The following is a 17,810-nucleotide window of genomic DNA, read 5'->3' on the forward strand; positions in this document are numbered from 1 at the left end:
GTCGTAACTTAAGGAGAACCTACATGTGACATGTTTCAGTAAAAAAGTGTTAAATGTGGCTTGTATTAGATAATTTCTCACTATAATGTCTGCATGTGTCTTCCTCCTCCTTCATGCCAGTTGTCAGAGTAAGCTTTATGAATCCCAGTAGGTGGGCCGGAGAGCTGGTTCGGCAGTTAAGAGGCCCCCTGCTCTTGCAGAGGCTCAGCGTTCGGTTCTTAGCCCTGAGCTGCGTGACTGGCCTCCAGGAGCACTTGGCATCAGGCACACATTCACACATACGGATACATAGTTTAGAAATCATGAATTACTTTTAATTTTAAAAGCAATGTAGTAGAAACAGTTTGCCTTTTCAATTGTGAAATGGACTCTTACTTTTCTGTTGCTATGACAAAACACCATATCCATACAGTTTCAGAGGGTGAGTCTGTTTATACCAGTGACACATTTCCTCCAATAAGGCCACACCTCCTTATCCTTCCCAAACAGTTCCACCTACTGTACTGGTGACCAGTATTGAATGTATGAGCCTGTGGTGACCATTCCAACCACTACACGGGCTTTAAAGCATGACTTTAAAGGAGTTAAGAGATAGTGGCTTGCTTTACTTGAATGGAGAGATGTCTTATTGTGTAGGATTTTTTTTTTCCTTTTAGGTTATGTAAAAAAAAAGTCACAAATCAGGTTCTTTATAGTAGTCAGATCTCTCATATATGTGTGTGTATGTATGTATGTGTACAGGTGGTTGCATGCATGTGTATATAGAGAGGGCAAGAGTCAAGATTGAGTTCCTTCGCCTTGTTTTTTTGAGGTAGGGGTCCCTGGCCTGGGGCTCACTGTCAAGTCGAGCTGCTGGCTGCACATTGTCCCCTGTGTCCCCCTCAGCGTGTGGCGCCGTGTCCCCTGTGTCCCCTCAGCGTGCGGCGCCATGTCACCTGTGTCCTCTCAGCGTGTGGCGCCATGTCACCTGTGTCCTCTCAGCGTACGGCCCATGTCCATGTTTTACTCTGGGATTGAGTCTGTATCTCTCTGACTGACTCAGTTCATTCTTTTCCCCAGCCCTAAGGATTGTCTCACCTGTAGTACAATAGCTTCTCTGGCCTGAGCAGGTTTTGCCCACAGGTGTCACAGTGTGTCAAGGAAAGCAGATCCTAAAGCCAGCTGTCCATTACAAGACAGCAAAGCATTTGAAAACTGAATTTAGATGTACCAGGAAGTATCATCATTTGTGTAGATAACTGGTCATGAGAATTTTCCCACTTCAGGTGTATAATGCAAATATGTCCCAGCTACTCATGGTGAGCCCCTTATCTACGTTTGTAATTTAGAGTATTAAGTTAGCTAGGACATTCGGTACATAGCATGTTGGCAATGGCTCTCTTGTGCTCACATTTCCGTGCTCTGAATGAGTGCCTCCGCTCTCAGACCTCCCTACCCCTCACACACTTTGATCAAGTTGTAACCGAGGTTCTTCTCTGAGAATCTGGCCTGTTACTAAGCCTGTCACTTGCTGCTCTGCAGTTGTGAGAATAGCCGTACAGACTTAGCTGGTTTTCTGTGATAAGAGAAGTAAGCCGTTCCTAGGGAACCAGCATGCTAAAGACAGCATGTGTCAGATGCTCAAAGGGTTTTGGTTTTGGTTTTGATTTCTTTGTTTAAGACAAAGTGTCTGCCTGTGGCTTTACCTAACTAATGGCCTCCAGGCGTTAGCTCGGCCCACCAGCTGGGCTCTGGGTTAGAGGCATGGAGGAGTGTGACCTTTTATTTATTTATTTATTTATTTATTTTTTGGTACCGCAAATCATGTAGCCTGGGCTGGCCTGCGCTGACCGCGTCAGTGTATGCCAGGGATCAAGCCCTCCCTATCTTATGCAGCCCCATGTTACAGAGACATTTTCTTAATTGACGATGCCACCAGCTTGTACCAAGTTGAATAGACAAGCCCCACTCCAAGGCAGTCATTTGAAATAGCTTAAGCATTTTTTTTAAAGATTTATTTATTATATGTAAGTACACTGTAGCTGTCTTCAGACACTCCAGAACAGGACGTCAGATCTTATTACAGGTGGATGTGAGCCACCATGTGGGTGCTGGAATTTGAACTCAGGACCTTTGGAAGAGCAGGTAGTGCTCTTAACCACTGAGACATCTCTCCAGCACAAGCATCTTTTTTCAAAAAAATTAATCTCTTTATGTGTCTGTCTGTGCGAACACAAGTGTGCAGGTGCCATTGAAGGCCAGAATCTGGCATCAGATTGTGGATGGAGCTGGAGTTCCAGGAGGTTATAAATGAAAGGCCAATGCATCAATGAAACGGGGCTTAAGAAGAAAGATTGGGGGTTAAGGGAGTGTGGCACAGCGGTGTGGGGGAAAGGGGTGCCCAGGCGGCCCAGGTGCCCGCTGGGGCACCCCCTGCCCCCAGCACCTCTTCCCCCTGAGGGACCACATGCACACAAACATGGATGGGAGTTAATGGTAGAGAAAGGCAGGGAGGGAGGGGGAGAGAGAGTAGAGAAGTGGAGGAGTGGAGGCCGTCCATGACCACATGCAGAGAGGGGGGAGGGGAGGAGAGCACAAGGGGCAGAGAGGTGAGAGTAGGATGAGGGAGAGCTGAGAGAGAGAGGAGGGGCAAGTAGCCCCTTTTATAGTGAGCCAGGTCTATGGGGCGGGGCATACCTGGCTATTGCCGAGTTAGTGTGGAGCTTAGACAGAATACTAATATACTCCAGTATTTGTTTAATTAAAAGAGAAAAAGAGGTGGCAGCAAAGCAGGAATACGGCAAAGCAGGAATAGGGTTGACGTTGAGATCTGGCTGCTTCATGCTGACATTGGGTCGATGTGTCTCTGAGGAACCTAGAGAAAGGGGTATGGGGGTGATTGTCCAGTCTCAGGAGAATTGGCTGCTTCCTTGCTGTCCAGGGTCTGTCTGTGGAGCCATTTGAAGATAGGTTAGGAGAACAAGTCCAGTAGAAGCTGTCTGTGTCTAGAGGAGCTGAGAGGAGATTGGAGCATCTGAAGGCTGCTTCTCTGGAGCTGTCCTGGATATGGCAAGGGCCTGGACTTAACAAGATGTTGGAACACATTAGTATAGGTAGGGAATAAGACTAAGTACATTTGGGAGAAAGGAAAACTTTTTTTTAAAATGTACAATTGAAATCCAGAGGAATCCCACCCTTTGGAAAGGTAGTAAAGAGATAACAACATGAGTTAACCACATGAACAGTCTTTAAGATGAGCCTCTGTGGATCAGAAGGAATAGGATTGAAGGTCGGATCGTATAGTGGAATCTTTATTATTAGAGTTAGGCGAATCTATAGGAACTCAGATGTTAGGACAGTGACAGAGCAAGAAGGGGAAGTATGAAGCCTTTAATGGAAACTGTCTAACTGTCAGTGTAGTCAGAAGTCTGAGGAATAAACAATAATTTAGCAGTTATATTATTAAAAAGTAACAGATTCTAGTAGCCAGCAGTTCTCTGTGGTCTCTGAGCTTCATGGCGGCTTTGGCTGTCAGTTTGACTTTCAAGCACAGAAGATGCAGGGCGTTTTCTCTGTGGAATGGATACCCATGACATGAGAAATGGCTTACCTTTGTTTAGCTAAGTCATTTGACTCAAGGTATCTGGTCTTGTCCACTGCACTCTGTTAGCAGCATACTGTAGCGGTGTCCATATCTTTCTTCTGAGACCTCCTGGGAGAAGGTGTCAGGCCTTTGGGAATTCTGTCTGTCTTAAATTTAATAACAAACTCTGACAAGATTGAGCGCAAGATAGGAGAGCAATAGTCAAAAGAGGATAGGAATGGGAATCTTAAGTAGCTTTGATAGGTTGCATTGGTAGAGGAAAGTATATTACTTTGGTTAGTAAAGATCAGAGTAAGAAAGCTGGCAGCAATGGATTAAATCGTGGTGACAGAAAATGAGTTTGTCTACGCAGATTTAGGCCTGTTAACATCAACTTGAGCATGCAGGCTATAGGAACAAACAAGGTAAGGGTGTGGAAACACAGAATAGGTGAGGCTTCTTAGGTCCTTTATCATTTACCAGACTGATAATTTGAAAAATATATGGTCGAAAACAAGTTACAGCCCATTGGGTGGGTGGAAAAGTAGGAATAGCCAAGCTAAAGACATGGACTGTTGCAGGAGTCTTTAGGGGCTGTGGACATTCCCAGAATGCCTGGAGAAGCTCCCATGCCTGGACCAGGGCTTCAGCAGCTGTAAAAGCTAAGAGGGAGGGGCTCTGGGTAGCTTCTGAGTCAGGAGACACCCAAGGGCTTAAATGTCCTGTCAGGAGCATTATCTGGAATGCCAGTCGTGCGTGGGCTAGGCATGAAAAGCAACCAACCCTTAGTTCCAAAGAGGTTGGCTAGGCTTCATTGGAAGGCTAAGGATTATATATTACTATAGTTAATGTTTATTTGAATTTGTAGTCTGGTAAAAGGAATAAGAACCTGACAAGTGGCGCGCACATTGTGGGAGCCAGTATAACTGTTTTCCCAGACGCGAAGAACTGGAAGTTTGAGAAAAGCAAGCAGTGGCACGGCCACGCACACATGGGAGGTATATGCGCCTGTGGGAATTGGCACCCACGTCCGCAAGGGACAGGCCCAGGCGGTAGCGTAGCTCGGCTGTGAGAGAGGTGGCAGGGCTGTGAGAGAGGCGGGTGCTAGAAGTAGTGGAGCATCTCGGCAGCCAGTGTGAAGCCGGCAGCCAGTGTGAAGCCGACCTGCCCAGGTGCCACTGTGTTCTACTTCTAGCACCTGGCCGGTGTGTGTTGACCGAACTGGATCCTTTCTCCCCCTTCTGCTGCCTGTGGCTCCCTCCCTTCTTCCTCCTCTTCCCTTCCTGCAGCAGCAGCGGAGTTGAGATGGGAATGGGCTACAGCCAGGCTGTGGCAGGCAAGGTAGGGGAAATCTGCACTGTGGCCAGCAGAGCGGGATCACGTGGTGGCTGGGGTGGGGGGAGGGTGGCCGTGCAGCGATGGAGATGGGATGCAGGGTTGCTGCTACTCCAGTATTTGTTTAATTAAAAGAGAAAAAGAGGTGACAGCAAAGAGTGGAGGCAGGCGGACCGCGTGGCACCGCAGTGGGGATGGAGTGCAGCGTTGCTTGGTTCTGAGACCGAAGCACCATTAGCCTGAGACCCTCTGTGGAGGTTGGACTCACAATGGTCGAGCGGGCAAAACAGTTTGTCAGCAAGAAAAGTTGTAGCAGGGGAAAGGTTTGTGATTGTGCAGGCGCAGGGTGGGATTTCCTGCCAGCAGCAGAAATTTCATAGCCCGCACTGGCTGGGAAGTACCAAGGTAGCTTGTTTCGTATCCTAGCAACAACACAGGGGTGAATTAGGTAGCTGCGAGTACCCAAGTAGCTTGTTTGTAACCTGGCACTCATGGTGGACACCACTGCGGGGCACCACCGCAGCCGCTGCTGCCACTGGTTTCCCGGCCCGCGGGACCTAGTTATTCGTAGACCCGAGGAGGACCCAAGCCTGTAAAGAAATGAGCGAGAAAGACAGAGAGACCAGGCATCAGTTTATGCCGAGGTCTGTTTGTTAACAGGAAGAAGGCCTAGTTTTAAGCCCACTGTAAGGAGAGATAAGGAGGGGCTGCAAGAGAATGATTTAGGGCACAGAAGAAAGGGAGGACATCTGGTGCGGATGCTGGCGACAGGCTGGCGGAGGCTGGAGGCATCTTATGGAATGCTAGTTCTTCTCTAACAACCTCAGGTGTTTATCGAAGATAAGGACCAGTTGGTTCTTGTTCTCACAATTGTCCTTGTAAAAGAGGCTTCTAACAAGGGGTCAGCAAAAGGGGGTTCTCAAGGTGGGTGCTGTTGAGGGTCTGGTTTCCCGCTGTTTGGTCTCCTACACACCTGAGCAGCAGGGACGAAACTGCCGCCACCAGAACTGCCGTGGTCCTGCAGGGGCGTGCGAGGCCTGTGCAAGGCCTCCGCGAGGCCGTGGTTCAGCGCAGCTGCCGCAAGGGCATAAGGAAAGCAGAGTCTAGGGAAAAGGAAACCTGCCGCAGTGCAGCGGCGTGCAAGCTGTGAGAGCGCAAACATAGACTGTTTGTCCAGGAGGATAGAACTAGGACACATCAGGCAAACACAGCTAATTAGCAGTTCACAGATGAGGGAGAAGGCGAAAAGTTGTAGACTCCCATCCTCAAGACAATGCAACGGTACCCTAGAACTATGTAAACTGTTGCTCTGACCCCTTGGGGTGGAGTTATTATTACCATCCAGGGCTAGCGAGTGAGGTTGCGGCTTAAATGGCAAAGCTGGTATACCCGAAGTTTCTCCATTCCTGGAGTGTTTCCCGGCCCAATGCACCAATGAAAGAGGCTTAAGCAAGTGTACCCATGGTGTTTCAAGTGTACCCATGGTGTTTCTCGTCCTGGGTTTCCGCACCAATGAAAGGCCAATGCATCAATGAAAGGGGGCTTTAGAAGAGAGAATGGGGGTTAAGGTTGTATGCAGGGCGGTGTGGTGGAAGGGGGTGCCCAGGCGGGCCCTTGCCCCAGCACCTCTTCCCCTTGAGGTTCCACACGCACACAGACATGGTATAGAATAGACTTTATTCAGGGTAGAGGATGGGAGTTAGTGGTAGAGAAAGGCAGAGAGAGAGAGAGAAGAGAGGGGAAGAGAGTAGAGTGGAGGCCAGCCATGACCACGTGCAGAGGAGAGCCCAAGGGTCAGAGAGGTGAGAGTTGGATGAGGGAGGGGGGAGAGGAGGAGCAAGTAGCCCCTTTTATAGTGATCCAGGTCTATGGGGCGGGGCATACCTGGCTATTGCCAGGTAAGTGTGGGGTGGAGCTTAGACAGACTACTAATATACTCCAGTATTTGTTTAATTAAAAGAGAAAAAGAGGTGGCAGCAAAGCAGGAATACGGCGAAGCAGGAATAGGGTCGTCGTTGAGATCTGGCTGCTTCATGCTGACGTTGGGGCGACGTGTCTCTGAGGAACCTAGAGAAAGGGGCATGGGGGTGATTGTCCAGTCTCAGGAGGACTGGCTGTTTGGCATGGATGCCGGGAACTAAATGTGGCTTCTCTGAAGAGCAGTAAGCTCTTATTCTGAGCCATCTCTCCAGCCCCCGCTTTAAGCATTTTATACTCTTAATTGATGTTCACACTATTTATTATTTTATAATTAAGCAGGGGCCCCTCTGGGGTCTTTACTGTTTCTAGTCTTTAGTGGGCTCTGCACTGCTCTCTTCCCTGCCCCTCAGTCCACCGTTGTGAATTCACCCGTGTGAATGCTTCACCCTCCCCTTTGTGTGGCACAGGTCTCTTGTTCACTGCTGTGTCCCTGTCACACCTCAGGAATGCTAGAAACACAGATGCCCCATAGGCCAGTGTCCGCCCTGGGGTCCAACCCGGGGCCTTGTTTACACTGCGAGGGCTTCCCACCAGACCGTTCCTCAGCTGCTAATGTCTTGATTGGCTCGGGAGAAAACTGCGACATTGGCAGTAGAGCACGGCTCAGCTGGTGCTGACCAGGCAGGGCAGACTTTGTCGTTCATAGAAGTTAACTCAGTTATAACAAGAAGGCCCAAGGCTTTCACAAATACAAGTTACTAAGCCAACTGCTGGGAGGCTGAGGAAAGAGGGTCAGAGGTCAAAGCCTGCCTGCTTGGGTATAAAGTTTATTGCCAGCCTGGGCAGAGTGGTTTCTGTCCCAGAAACCTGGAAGGAAAAAAAGAGGATGGAATTTTATGCTTCTGAGAGGGTGTGTTGTTTTCATTTTCAGTTCAATGTATTTGTGTCGCATTGTTCCCCTCCCTAGAAAAGGTTAAACCAATACAGGCTGAAGAGCAGTGCCAACCTGAGGTAAAGCCTCTTGGCTCCACCTGACGACTGTTGGAATGAGTACTTTTTTTTATTTTAATGTTTGAGTTTTTGCGTTGGGATATTTTTACATATTGCTGTCCTACTACAGTAAATCTCTCATTGATTGAAATTGTTTTTAAAAATGCTATTACAATTCCACAAAATGTTTGATTTATTTCTTCACATAGGTGGGAAGCAGTGAAGGGAAACACTTCACTGTGTAAAGGCAGACAACCTTAGAGTGCGACAGCTCTGACACATAGCTGCCTCGGAGCCCTGCACGCGGCGCTCCCCAGCACTGCTGGGCTGGCTTTCGGGAGGCGGGACTGCATGGTACTTGAAAGGTCTAACTAAACTGAATTTCAGTGCACCGCAGTGGTACATGATTTCATATTTATGGATAAAATGAAATTACTCGTATAGAAATAGAAATGTAAAGATAGCTGTGACATGTGCCTATTATTTTTCATTTGTGTCTCATTTGTTTAGAGCATAAAATATTTTTCTAAAAAATTGTTCTAAAAAGTTAAATGAATACTGTAACTGAAAATATTTTCTAAATCTTTGTCATGTTTCTCTTTTTTTTTTTTTTTGGTGTTTTGGGTTTGGTGTTTTGGATTTGGTTTGTTTTTTTCTAGACAGGGTTTCTCTGTATAGCCCTGGCTGTCCTGGAACTCACTCTGTAGACCAGGCTAGCCTTGAACTCAGAAATCCGCCACCTCTGCCTCCCAGAGTGCTGGGATTACAGGCGTGTGCCACCACTGCCCGGCTATGTTTCTCTTTTTTTAAAACACTAAAAAAACAGCTATTGCAAATTATATTGCTCCTGATTACACAAAAATTTGTGCTTATTTTAAAATCATTTTATACTTCTTTAAAAGCAACAGCGAAAAAGAAGTACAGAAGAAAATTATAGATGGTTGTCCACCCAAAGTCAGTTTGCATTCTTGGGCATTCCTCCATGGGTGGCTTTACCTGGTTCCCTGCAGCTTCCTGTTGTTGCAGTCAGTGCAGTGCTGCACACTCAGGGACTGCACCTTGTCCTGCAGCGCGGCTGCTGCTCTGTCCATGGACTAGCAAACACGGTTCTCAAGAACTGAATAATGTTCTACCAGAAAGACAGTCTGTTTTTGAACAGTTCATTTTAAAATTCAGCTCTCACTGTTCTTTCTAAGAAAGTAAGCTGCGACACACGGGCGCTGCGGCACACGGGCGCTGAGCTGAGCAGCCGGGCGGGGTACCCTTTCAGCAGGTGGATATCTGCATATGAGCCAGCAGAAAGCCACATGCAGATAAACGTAAAGGCCTTTTGTCTTTACTAGAAAGTAACTCACAAAGCTATAGAGTTAAGGAAACCAAAGAACTAGAAGCCTCCAAGAGCGCGATAGTTCAGGTGATGGTGGGTTTGCAGGTGACTCATACATACAGCAGAAGGAAAGCAAATGGATGTTGACTGTGCGTAGATTTTTATGTACACCCCAGCTAAGGTGATGAACTTGGGAAATAGCTCAGTGGAGGAAGTGCTTACCCACAGCTGTGAGGGTGTGGGCTCCAGTCCTGGATGCACTTAAATAAGAAACCAGCATGGTGGTGTGCCCTTGAAACGCCATCGCTGGGAGGCAGCGGTTCTAACCAGTGAGCCTCTGTCTCAGCACCTCAGAAAACAAAATGAAGGGCGAGAGAGATGGCCTGGCAATAAAAGTATTGACTGCTCTTACAGAGGACCTCGGCTCAGTTCCCAGCACTCGGCGTGGCAGCTCACACCATCTGTGACTCCATTACAGAATATCAGATGCCCCCTCAGGCTCCCATGTGAACAGGCACACAAATGTAGCCCAAACACTCATACACATTAAAATAATAAAATATTTTTTAAGAACCAAAAAACTGATGGATAGCACCTGAGGAACAATACCTACAGTTGATTCTGGTCTCTACATGAACACATAAGTCACATACATGTACACACAGGAAAAATCAAGGCGATGACAATGACCTGATGGCTGAAATTCCTGACAGATTCTTAAATAAGAAAGCGGCAAAATCAAAAGGTCTGAACCGACACCTCATCAGAGAAGATGTGCTGGCCATAAGAGATGCTCAGGATTGTGTGTCCTGAGAGACTGTCACATTGGAGCATGAGGTTCACTAGCCATCTGTCAGCACACCAGCCTGCAGGCCAAGCTGAAGTGACAGAAGCCAGTCCGAACACCCATGGCCTTTCTGAACAGTGAGAGGATGGAAGGAGGGGAGCACAGTGACCGAGGCCCATGAGGCTGGAGCAAGGAGGCTGACTCTCCCAGTGTGTGCCTTACACGTTCATAAACACACAGGGAGTCCTCAGATAGGCTGTGGGTCCTAGTTGATGGTAAGATACAAGCCTGACTCATCAAGCACACTAATGCAGAATGTTCCCGGAGACCATGTGGGAACCCAGTGTGGCCTTTTATTGGTTTTCCAATACTGTTCTGAAGGAGAAAACTCGGAGGCCTGGTATGCGCGTGCAATCTCATGACTTGGGAAGTGAGGCTTTTAAGTCAGGCACCCTTTAAACTCATTAGTAGATCATAGGCTGGCTTTGACAGGTTTCCTTCCATGAAAGCTAATTCCTCTCCACGGCCTTTTCATTTCCTGGGAAGCCAGCCTTGATAGAAGTGCCACTCGTGGCTGCGTGGCCTATGCTGCAGTAGGAGCTCAGCGTCCAGCACTCGCCCCTGGTCTCTGACTTCCTTCCGCTGTTTTCTTGTACCGTGTCCCCCATGTCCCCTTATAGAGATTTTGAGTGGAGAAATGGTGGTGTTTTTCACGTCGATCCCCTCCTCTCTCAGCTGCAGGCCTCATGCACACGTTCAACGCCCACGCAGCCACTGACATCACAGGCTTCGGGATTCTGGGCCATGCTCAGAACCTAGCCAAGCAACAGAGGAACGAGGTGTCGTTTGTGATTCACAACCTTCCTGTGCTAGCCAAGATGGCTGCTGTGAGCAAAGCCTGCGGAAACATGTTCGGCCTAATGCACGGAACCTGCCCGGAGACGTCAGGTAAAAAATAAAGGACCCTGTTCCCTGGCCTGAGGGTTCAACCCAGTGAGCCTGGCAGCCATGCCTTCCCCTGCTGGGAGTTTGCAGTCTCCTCCAGTGTCTTTGAGATGCTGTCTTTTTTTTTTTTTCTTTTTTTTTTTTATTCGATATAATTTATTTACATTTCAAGTGATTTCCCCTTTTCTAGCCCCCCCCCCCACTCTCCGAAAGTCCCATAAGCCCCCTTCTCTTCCCCTGTCCTCCCTCCCACCCCTTCCCAGTTCCCCGTTCTGGTTTTGCCGAATACTGTTTCACTGAGTCTTTCCAGAACCAGGGACCACTCCTCCTTTCTTCTTGTATCTCATTTGATGTGGAGATGCTGTCTTGAATTGAATGTGCCTGTGTTCTTCTTTTTAATAGTAGCGTGGAAGTTGGGAAAGACTGGTCCTGTTTGATTCTCTGGAAACTTAATCCTTGAATTCCTACAACACAGATAAGATTAAACAGGCTGCTTTTGTTTCCTTTGTGGGGTTTGGTTTTGTTTTAGCATTTAAATTTGTTGTTTAGCACAGCATTCACCACTACTCAGGAAGCAGAGGCAGGAGGATGACTTCAAGTGTGAGGTCAGCCCAGGCTGTGTGCTGAGATCTGGTCTCAAACATAAAAGAGTTTTTTGTTTTTGTTTTTTAAAGTGGACTAGTGTGGGGTTAGAGAGATTGCCCCACCGTTAGCAGCAGTGCTTGCTTGCTCTTGCCGAGGGAAGTCTCTGTCACCCACATCTGGCAGCTCATAACTGCATCTAATTCCAGCTCTGGGGAGCTACCATCTTGGCCTCCATGGACACCTTTAGCCATAGGCATACACATAATTAAAGATACTAGTGGTCTTTTAAAGTGTGTGGCACGGTGGGCATTCCGAGTGCCCCTCCCCGCCTTGTGCTTCTCTTCCTCCACTACCTTGCTGGCTTTGTTTACCTCCTCAGTTTATGTTTACTTGCTGGTTTTCCTCAGTTTTTCTCATTTCCATTTTCTTTTCTCTGTAACTACTTTTTTTTTTAATTTATTTATTTTATATATGTGAGTACACTGTTGCTTTCTTCAGACACACCAGAAGAAGGCATCAAATCCCATTATAGATGGTTGTGAGTCATCATGTGGTTACTGGGAATCGAACTCAGAGCCTCTGGGAGAACAGTCAGTGCTCTTAACCACTGAGCCATCCATCTCTCTAGCCCCTGTAACTACCTTTTATATATATTCCTCCATCCAGCTCCCAGGAAACTGGTCTTCATGTCTGCATGGGTCTGGGTCGCTAAGAGACTGTTGTCAAGCCAGGGTGGAGCCCCTGTGGTCCTCGTGTCCCCAGCTTGCTGCTCAGAGCTGTTTCTAGGAGTTAGAATTCTTAGCTGCTGGTGGTAGGCACAGGTTCTGCCCCCTAGTGGGTGCCAAGTGAGTCTGCCATGTGTTAGCAGCCACAGTCACTGAGTGGGTGCCTTTGTTTTCTACAAGTAGCGTGTACTCAATACGCTAGTTAGTTAGAAACTCAAACTCTGTGGGCTGGCTGCTAGCAACAGGAAGAAAAGTTGGTATGCTTTTGTGTTTTGCAGAAAGTTAAGAGCCAAGACTAGACTCTCTCATGAGTGTTAGGCTTAAAATAAAGCTCAAAAGCATCAGTCCTGGTGGAACCCATGGCAGGAGCAGTGTGCGAGGAGCCTTCCTGGTTTGCGTCTCTTAGGTGGAGGGAGTGTGATTTGACCCACATGCCTTGCTCTTCTGTTCATGTTCCCCGGTGTGGAGTAGAAGGTGCCGTCCGTCCTGTGTGATCCAGATTGGCCGTTCTCAGTTTGCTGTTAGCAGGTTCCTTATAGTAAGAGTTTACCAACAGTAAAGTGGTTTAACTTACTTCCAAAGTAGAGCAGCCTCGCAGTGTGAATGTTGCTGGAGGCACAGAAAGCCGCCCGCTCTCCCTGTGCCACACAGAGTGGAGTAACCTCTTCTCTTTCTTTGCCAGGAGGCCTATTAATCTGTCTACCACGTGAGCAAGCAGCTCGGTTCTGTGCAGAAATAAAGTCCCCCAAATATGGCGAAGGCCACCAAGCATGGATTATTGGGATTGTGGAGAAGGGCAACCGCACGGCCAGGATCATCGACAAACCTCGGATTATTGAAGTCGCACCTCAAGTAGCCACGCAAAACGTGAACCCCACACCTGGTGCCACCTCCTAATCTAGACAGAAAGAGCTATTTGATTTTGTTTTTAAATAGATCTATTTCCTTTATCATCACTTCAATTAAAGACTCTAAGAACAACAAAATCTCATTGTGTCTACACATCTGGTGACCCTAGGTCGGTTTATGAGTGGATGCAATTAATAAAATGAAATCCATGGCCTTCTTTTCCTGTTACATTAACTGAAGATGCACCCAACCTCCAGGCAGCTTCTGAGTTGAGAATGATACTGTTATCCAATTCTGTTGATTCATTTTGAATCTTTAGCTGCGTGTCTCTTGCCGCATAGGCGCTCTCTAAAGGTGCTTTTCTGCCACACGGGCATTGCTGGGAGGAGTGCCACCAGCCGCCTGTGTCTTCGCATTCCTGCCTGTCATATCAGTCTGGTCTGTTGTCAAGTGTCTCAGTTGACATTCTAGAAAGACAGAATTGGTAAGTGACATGGCGGTCCCCCGTAGTCAGAGGGTTGCATGGCTCCTTCGAGTGTTTGATTTGTAAAGTTGAGTCTAATAACTCGAGGGGCTTCTTCAGCCAGTAGCTCGCTCAGTTCAGTCTGGCAGGTGCTTCGCTTGGCATGGAATGTACTTGGAATACAAAAAAGAAATGTTCTTTTAAAACAAATAGTGCTTTCCTGAGACTTGCAGTAATACCATGAATGGTCTTTACCAATAGGAAAGAGGATACTTTTTGCAATGTTCTATAGCTGTTCTACAGTGCGACGAGGGGCTGGGGGCTCATGTATAATACTCATTTACAATTCAATATCTAATTTACTTCGCAAATAATTTTTAAATATAATCAATACTAAAGACTGTTCTGTGGATGGTAGTGTTTAATACATTTTATATTTTGTATAGTGATTCCAGGCCTCTTGTTTAAAATCAGCAGCTCTTTAGCCCAATCCTTAGCATCATTTTGTCTTTGCACCCATACTTCTTTGTGCACGCATTTTGTGATTTGTGTTAAAAACCTGCATTGCCAACATTGCAGCTCCAACATAAAAGTTGTTATTCAAATAAATATTTAATTTTTTTAATTGCTCTTGTATAATCAGATGCCCTTTTTAGTATTATTTTAGAAGCATTTGGGAGGGTTTTGCCTAAAATACAATTTATTGGGGGAAACTAGATTTTAGTTTTATAAACTTTTAAGTCTTTCATGGGACCTATATTTTCTTGAATTAAATTTTGTAGTTCTAGAACAAATAGGCAATCTACAAAGGTGTTATCTGTGTTTCTTAAAAACAGGCTTCCTTATCTTCCTTATCTGTTAAGCAGCTGGGGGATATCCGTCTTTAAGCACAAGGGCACTGGGTCCTCAAACGCCTGACTTCAAAAGAGAAAAAGCACCACGTCTTCAGGTTTCACAGGGCTTCCCACTAACAGGCTCCAAAGCTGAACTCTGTTAGCTCACCCGACCTCGCTCCTCAACACGGAACACCAGGAACCCACCACTGGACCATTGAAACTCCCGCTGTGTCCCCAGGAAGAGGCTGCCGCCCACTGTGTCCCCAGGATCTCCTGTATGCTCCTGTTGCTAGAACTGAAGCCACGGAGTCTGGCCCCAGCAGAGGCAGCTGGCACAGAAGGACACTAATTGGACACTCTAGGAATCTATATGATGTTGGTCCTTGAAAGTATGCACCAGTGGTCGGCAAAATAAAACGTGTTGGAACCCTCTGAGTGCAGAAAGCATACTGTTGGACTTGCTTCTGTTTTGTCTTTAAATAGTAGATGAAATTGGCACTAACTCTGTATCTTCTGTCCCCCAAAGCCGCTACTTTTCTTGGAGGCAAGCCTGTTGGGAGGAAATTAGATGGCTAATGTCTTGAGCAAATCATCTTTAAAGATTCATATAAGGAGAAAATACCAGGAACTTAAGAGATCTATGGATTCGTGATCTAGAAAAAAAGCCTTGTCTTGACTAGTGTTTTCAGGGTGCTCAGAAGCTGATTATCGTTAGAATCACCTGGGTGTTAGTGGAGGCATTTCTGCCTTTTCCCCAGACCCACAGAGTCAGTAGTTCTGGCTGTGGAGCCAGGTAATCCATCTTCAAAATGTACTCTTTAGGGCTTTGCATAATAAACCTTGAGAACCACTAATCCCAAAAGGAATGTTGGGGGGAGGTGTAAAAAGGGGAGCTGTCAGGGATCACTTTAGTCTTAGCCATTCCTTTTTATTTCCCGTGGCTGTGTGTGTGTGTGTGTGTGTGTGTGTGTGTGTGTGTGTGTGAAGTTCCTTGACTCAAGTAACTGTCATTGTTTATAAGTTTGGCAAAGTCTACATGGAACTCTTAATGTATCCAACAATCACAGTTAGCCAGCCGACTTCTGGTACCAGTCTGAAATTCCACCCTGGACCTTTAGGATCCCAGAGGATCCTAAAGAAGTGATCCTCTCATATAGCCAGGGTTTTGGCAAAGGAATAGTAAAGTTGAGCAGGTTATTTCCACAGGCTGGGTTGAAGCAATAACATACTTGTTCTTTGTGGCTCGGTATTTTGAAATCTCTAAGTCTTCCTAATTTTGCATGAGTTGTAATGAATAAGTGGAAGTGTTTTGATTGTTCTGATACATGAACGAGCCCCTTGCATCCGAGTTCAGCATCGCCTTTAAAATTGTCCTGTTTTGAGCTGGTAAGATGGCCCAGTGGGTACAGGGGCTTGTTCCACAAGCCTGAGTTCCATCTGTGGCCAGACCCCATGTGCAAAGAAAAGTGACCTGCACATACATTGCGTGTTATATGTACTCATGCACCTAGCAATAAATACATTAATATTCAATTGTCAGAGTTCCAGATCTTCATTTTATTCTGAAGAAACAGAAATAATAGCTACACTAGTTTGTTTTTACAGATGTTCAGCACAGGCAGGTGTTTGAGGGACCTGATGATGTGCATGCACACAAACCCTGCATACGGTGCTCATTGTGATAGCATGCGCCTATCACATCTGACCAGGTGCTCACACAGCATACTCTGCTTCCAGCACTCACAATCCCATTCTCATCAGGAGTCCGTATAAGGATTGTAGTCATGAACCACAGTGAGAATCCAGAGTCCTTTTGAATGAGGGGAGTGGGTGCATTAGACAGCCGGGAGTCAATAACTTAGGCAGCATTTCTAGGCATTCAGACGTGGTCAAGAACCACTAGAAGCCAACCTTGCTGTAGCAGAGAGTGCTTGTGGTTTGTGTGGTGAGTATGGGGTATATAGGTCTTGATGCTTCTCTGTACAGTTTCCTATACTTGGTAGACCTCACATATCAGCACTGGTGGTGTTGATGGTCCATGTTAGGTCATGCTGCCTTTAAAGGGAGGTTAATGCCCAGGAGAATAGCATGTAACAAGGCCCACCAAGGCATGTAACAAGGGCCTCATGACACAGTAATCCCACATGGTCAAAGTCTGCCCGGGCTACCTAATCAGGCCCTGCTTTGCTCTCCAGCACAAAGGATTAAATGAAGTCCGAGAGTGTAGAGTGCGGAGAGAGCGAGAGCTCAGTGGTAGAGTGCTTGCCTAGCATTCACAGGGCCCTAGGTTTAGTCCACAGTACCAGCCAAAGCCAAACTTGATGAAAACAAGATTAAACGTCACTAGTTTACTGTAATTACGGTGTGATTGCGGGACAAAGCTGATGTAGCCGCCATTATTGTATTTCAGGAATAAAAACATGTACATGGAAATATATAGAATGTAATGTTTATCACCCAAGCATATTTTGCACAGTTTTAAAGCAAAATTATATAAAATTCGATGTCTAGGATATATTCCTGGGTTTGAGTCCACTTTGAGAAATAAAACTACAATAGTTTGAACTTTCATGTCTCTGTTTACTAAGTGCTGATTTTTGTTTGAGGTGCAATCAGTAATCTGGAAAAAATCAGAAATGCATGTTTCTCAAATGTTAAGACTATTACAGCTTACCTGGGCAGTTTGTTTGGTTTTGGTTTTGGTTTTTTGAGACAGGGTTTCTCTGTATAGCCCTGGCTGCCCTGGAACTCATTCCATAGACCCGGCTGGCCTTGAACATAGAAATTCACCTGCCTCTGCCTCCCAAGTGCTGGGATTAAGAGCATGCACCATCACTGCCCAGCCCTGGGCAGTTTTAAAAGTGTAAAATTCATTGACCTTCATCCATCTTCTGCAAGTCAGTTCAGCCTAGTGTGTCTGCTTCCAGTGTTTTACAGCATTTAGAGTCCTGATAACTTTGAAAATGTAAACAGAAAAACATTTTTGCAAAGAAATTATAACAGAACCGGTACTAGAAATGTTTTTCTGTTTTACTACCTCTCCTTATATTTACTTATATATAGATACATATAAATAAATATATATATATTATATACTAGTAACTGCATGCATGCACACACATCATTGGAAGAGATACTTGCATAGGTGAATTGCTGGTGTGGTTAGTCAGTAGGAGTAGGTAAAAATTTACCAGTATTTCCAGTTACAACATCCCTCTTTAAAAAATAAAAAAAGGATTTATTTGTTTTATTTATGAGTACACTGTAGCTGTCTTCAGACACACCAGAAAAGGGCATCAGATCCCATTACAGATGGTTACGAGCCACTATGTGGTTGCTGGGATTTGAACTCAGGACCTCTGGGAGAACAGCCAGTGCTCTTAACCGCTGAGTCAGCCCTCCAGTCCCAGTTACCATATTTTTTATTCAGGTTTTCCGATTGTCTGGTTCCTCCATATGCTGCTTTCAAGGCAGTAGTCCTGGGAT

General features: G+C 46.2%; 1 protein-coding gene across 3 annotated transcripts in view; it reads left to right on the plus strand.

Annotated features, from left to right (window-relative positions):
* The window catches only part of Sephs1 (selenophosphate synthetase 1), a 31,863-nt gene extending 17,107 nt beyond the window's left edge, over window positions 1–14,756 (plus strand). For all 3 annotated transcript variants that reach the window (XM_052156543.1, XM_052156544.1, XM_052156545.1), the window contains 2 exons: window positions 10,657–10,869; window positions 12,859–14,756. In XM_052156543.1, coding sequence (XP_052012503.1) covers window positions 10,657–10,869; window positions 12,859–13,073 — 428 coding nt within the window. In that variant the 3' untranslated portion in view covers window positions 13,074–14,756. The remainder of the gene's footprint in view (window positions 1–10,656; window positions 10,870–12,858) is intronic.
* Window positions 14,757–17,810: the final 3,054 nt, after the last annotated feature.

Source organism: Apodemus sylvaticus, chromosome 14, assembly GCF_947179515.1.
Source record: "Apodemus sylvaticus chromosome 14, mApoSyl1.1, whole genome shotgun sequence".
Classification (NCBI taxonomy): domain Eukaryota; kingdom Metazoa; phylum Chordata; class Mammalia; order Rodentia; family Muridae; genus Apodemus; species Apodemus sylvaticus.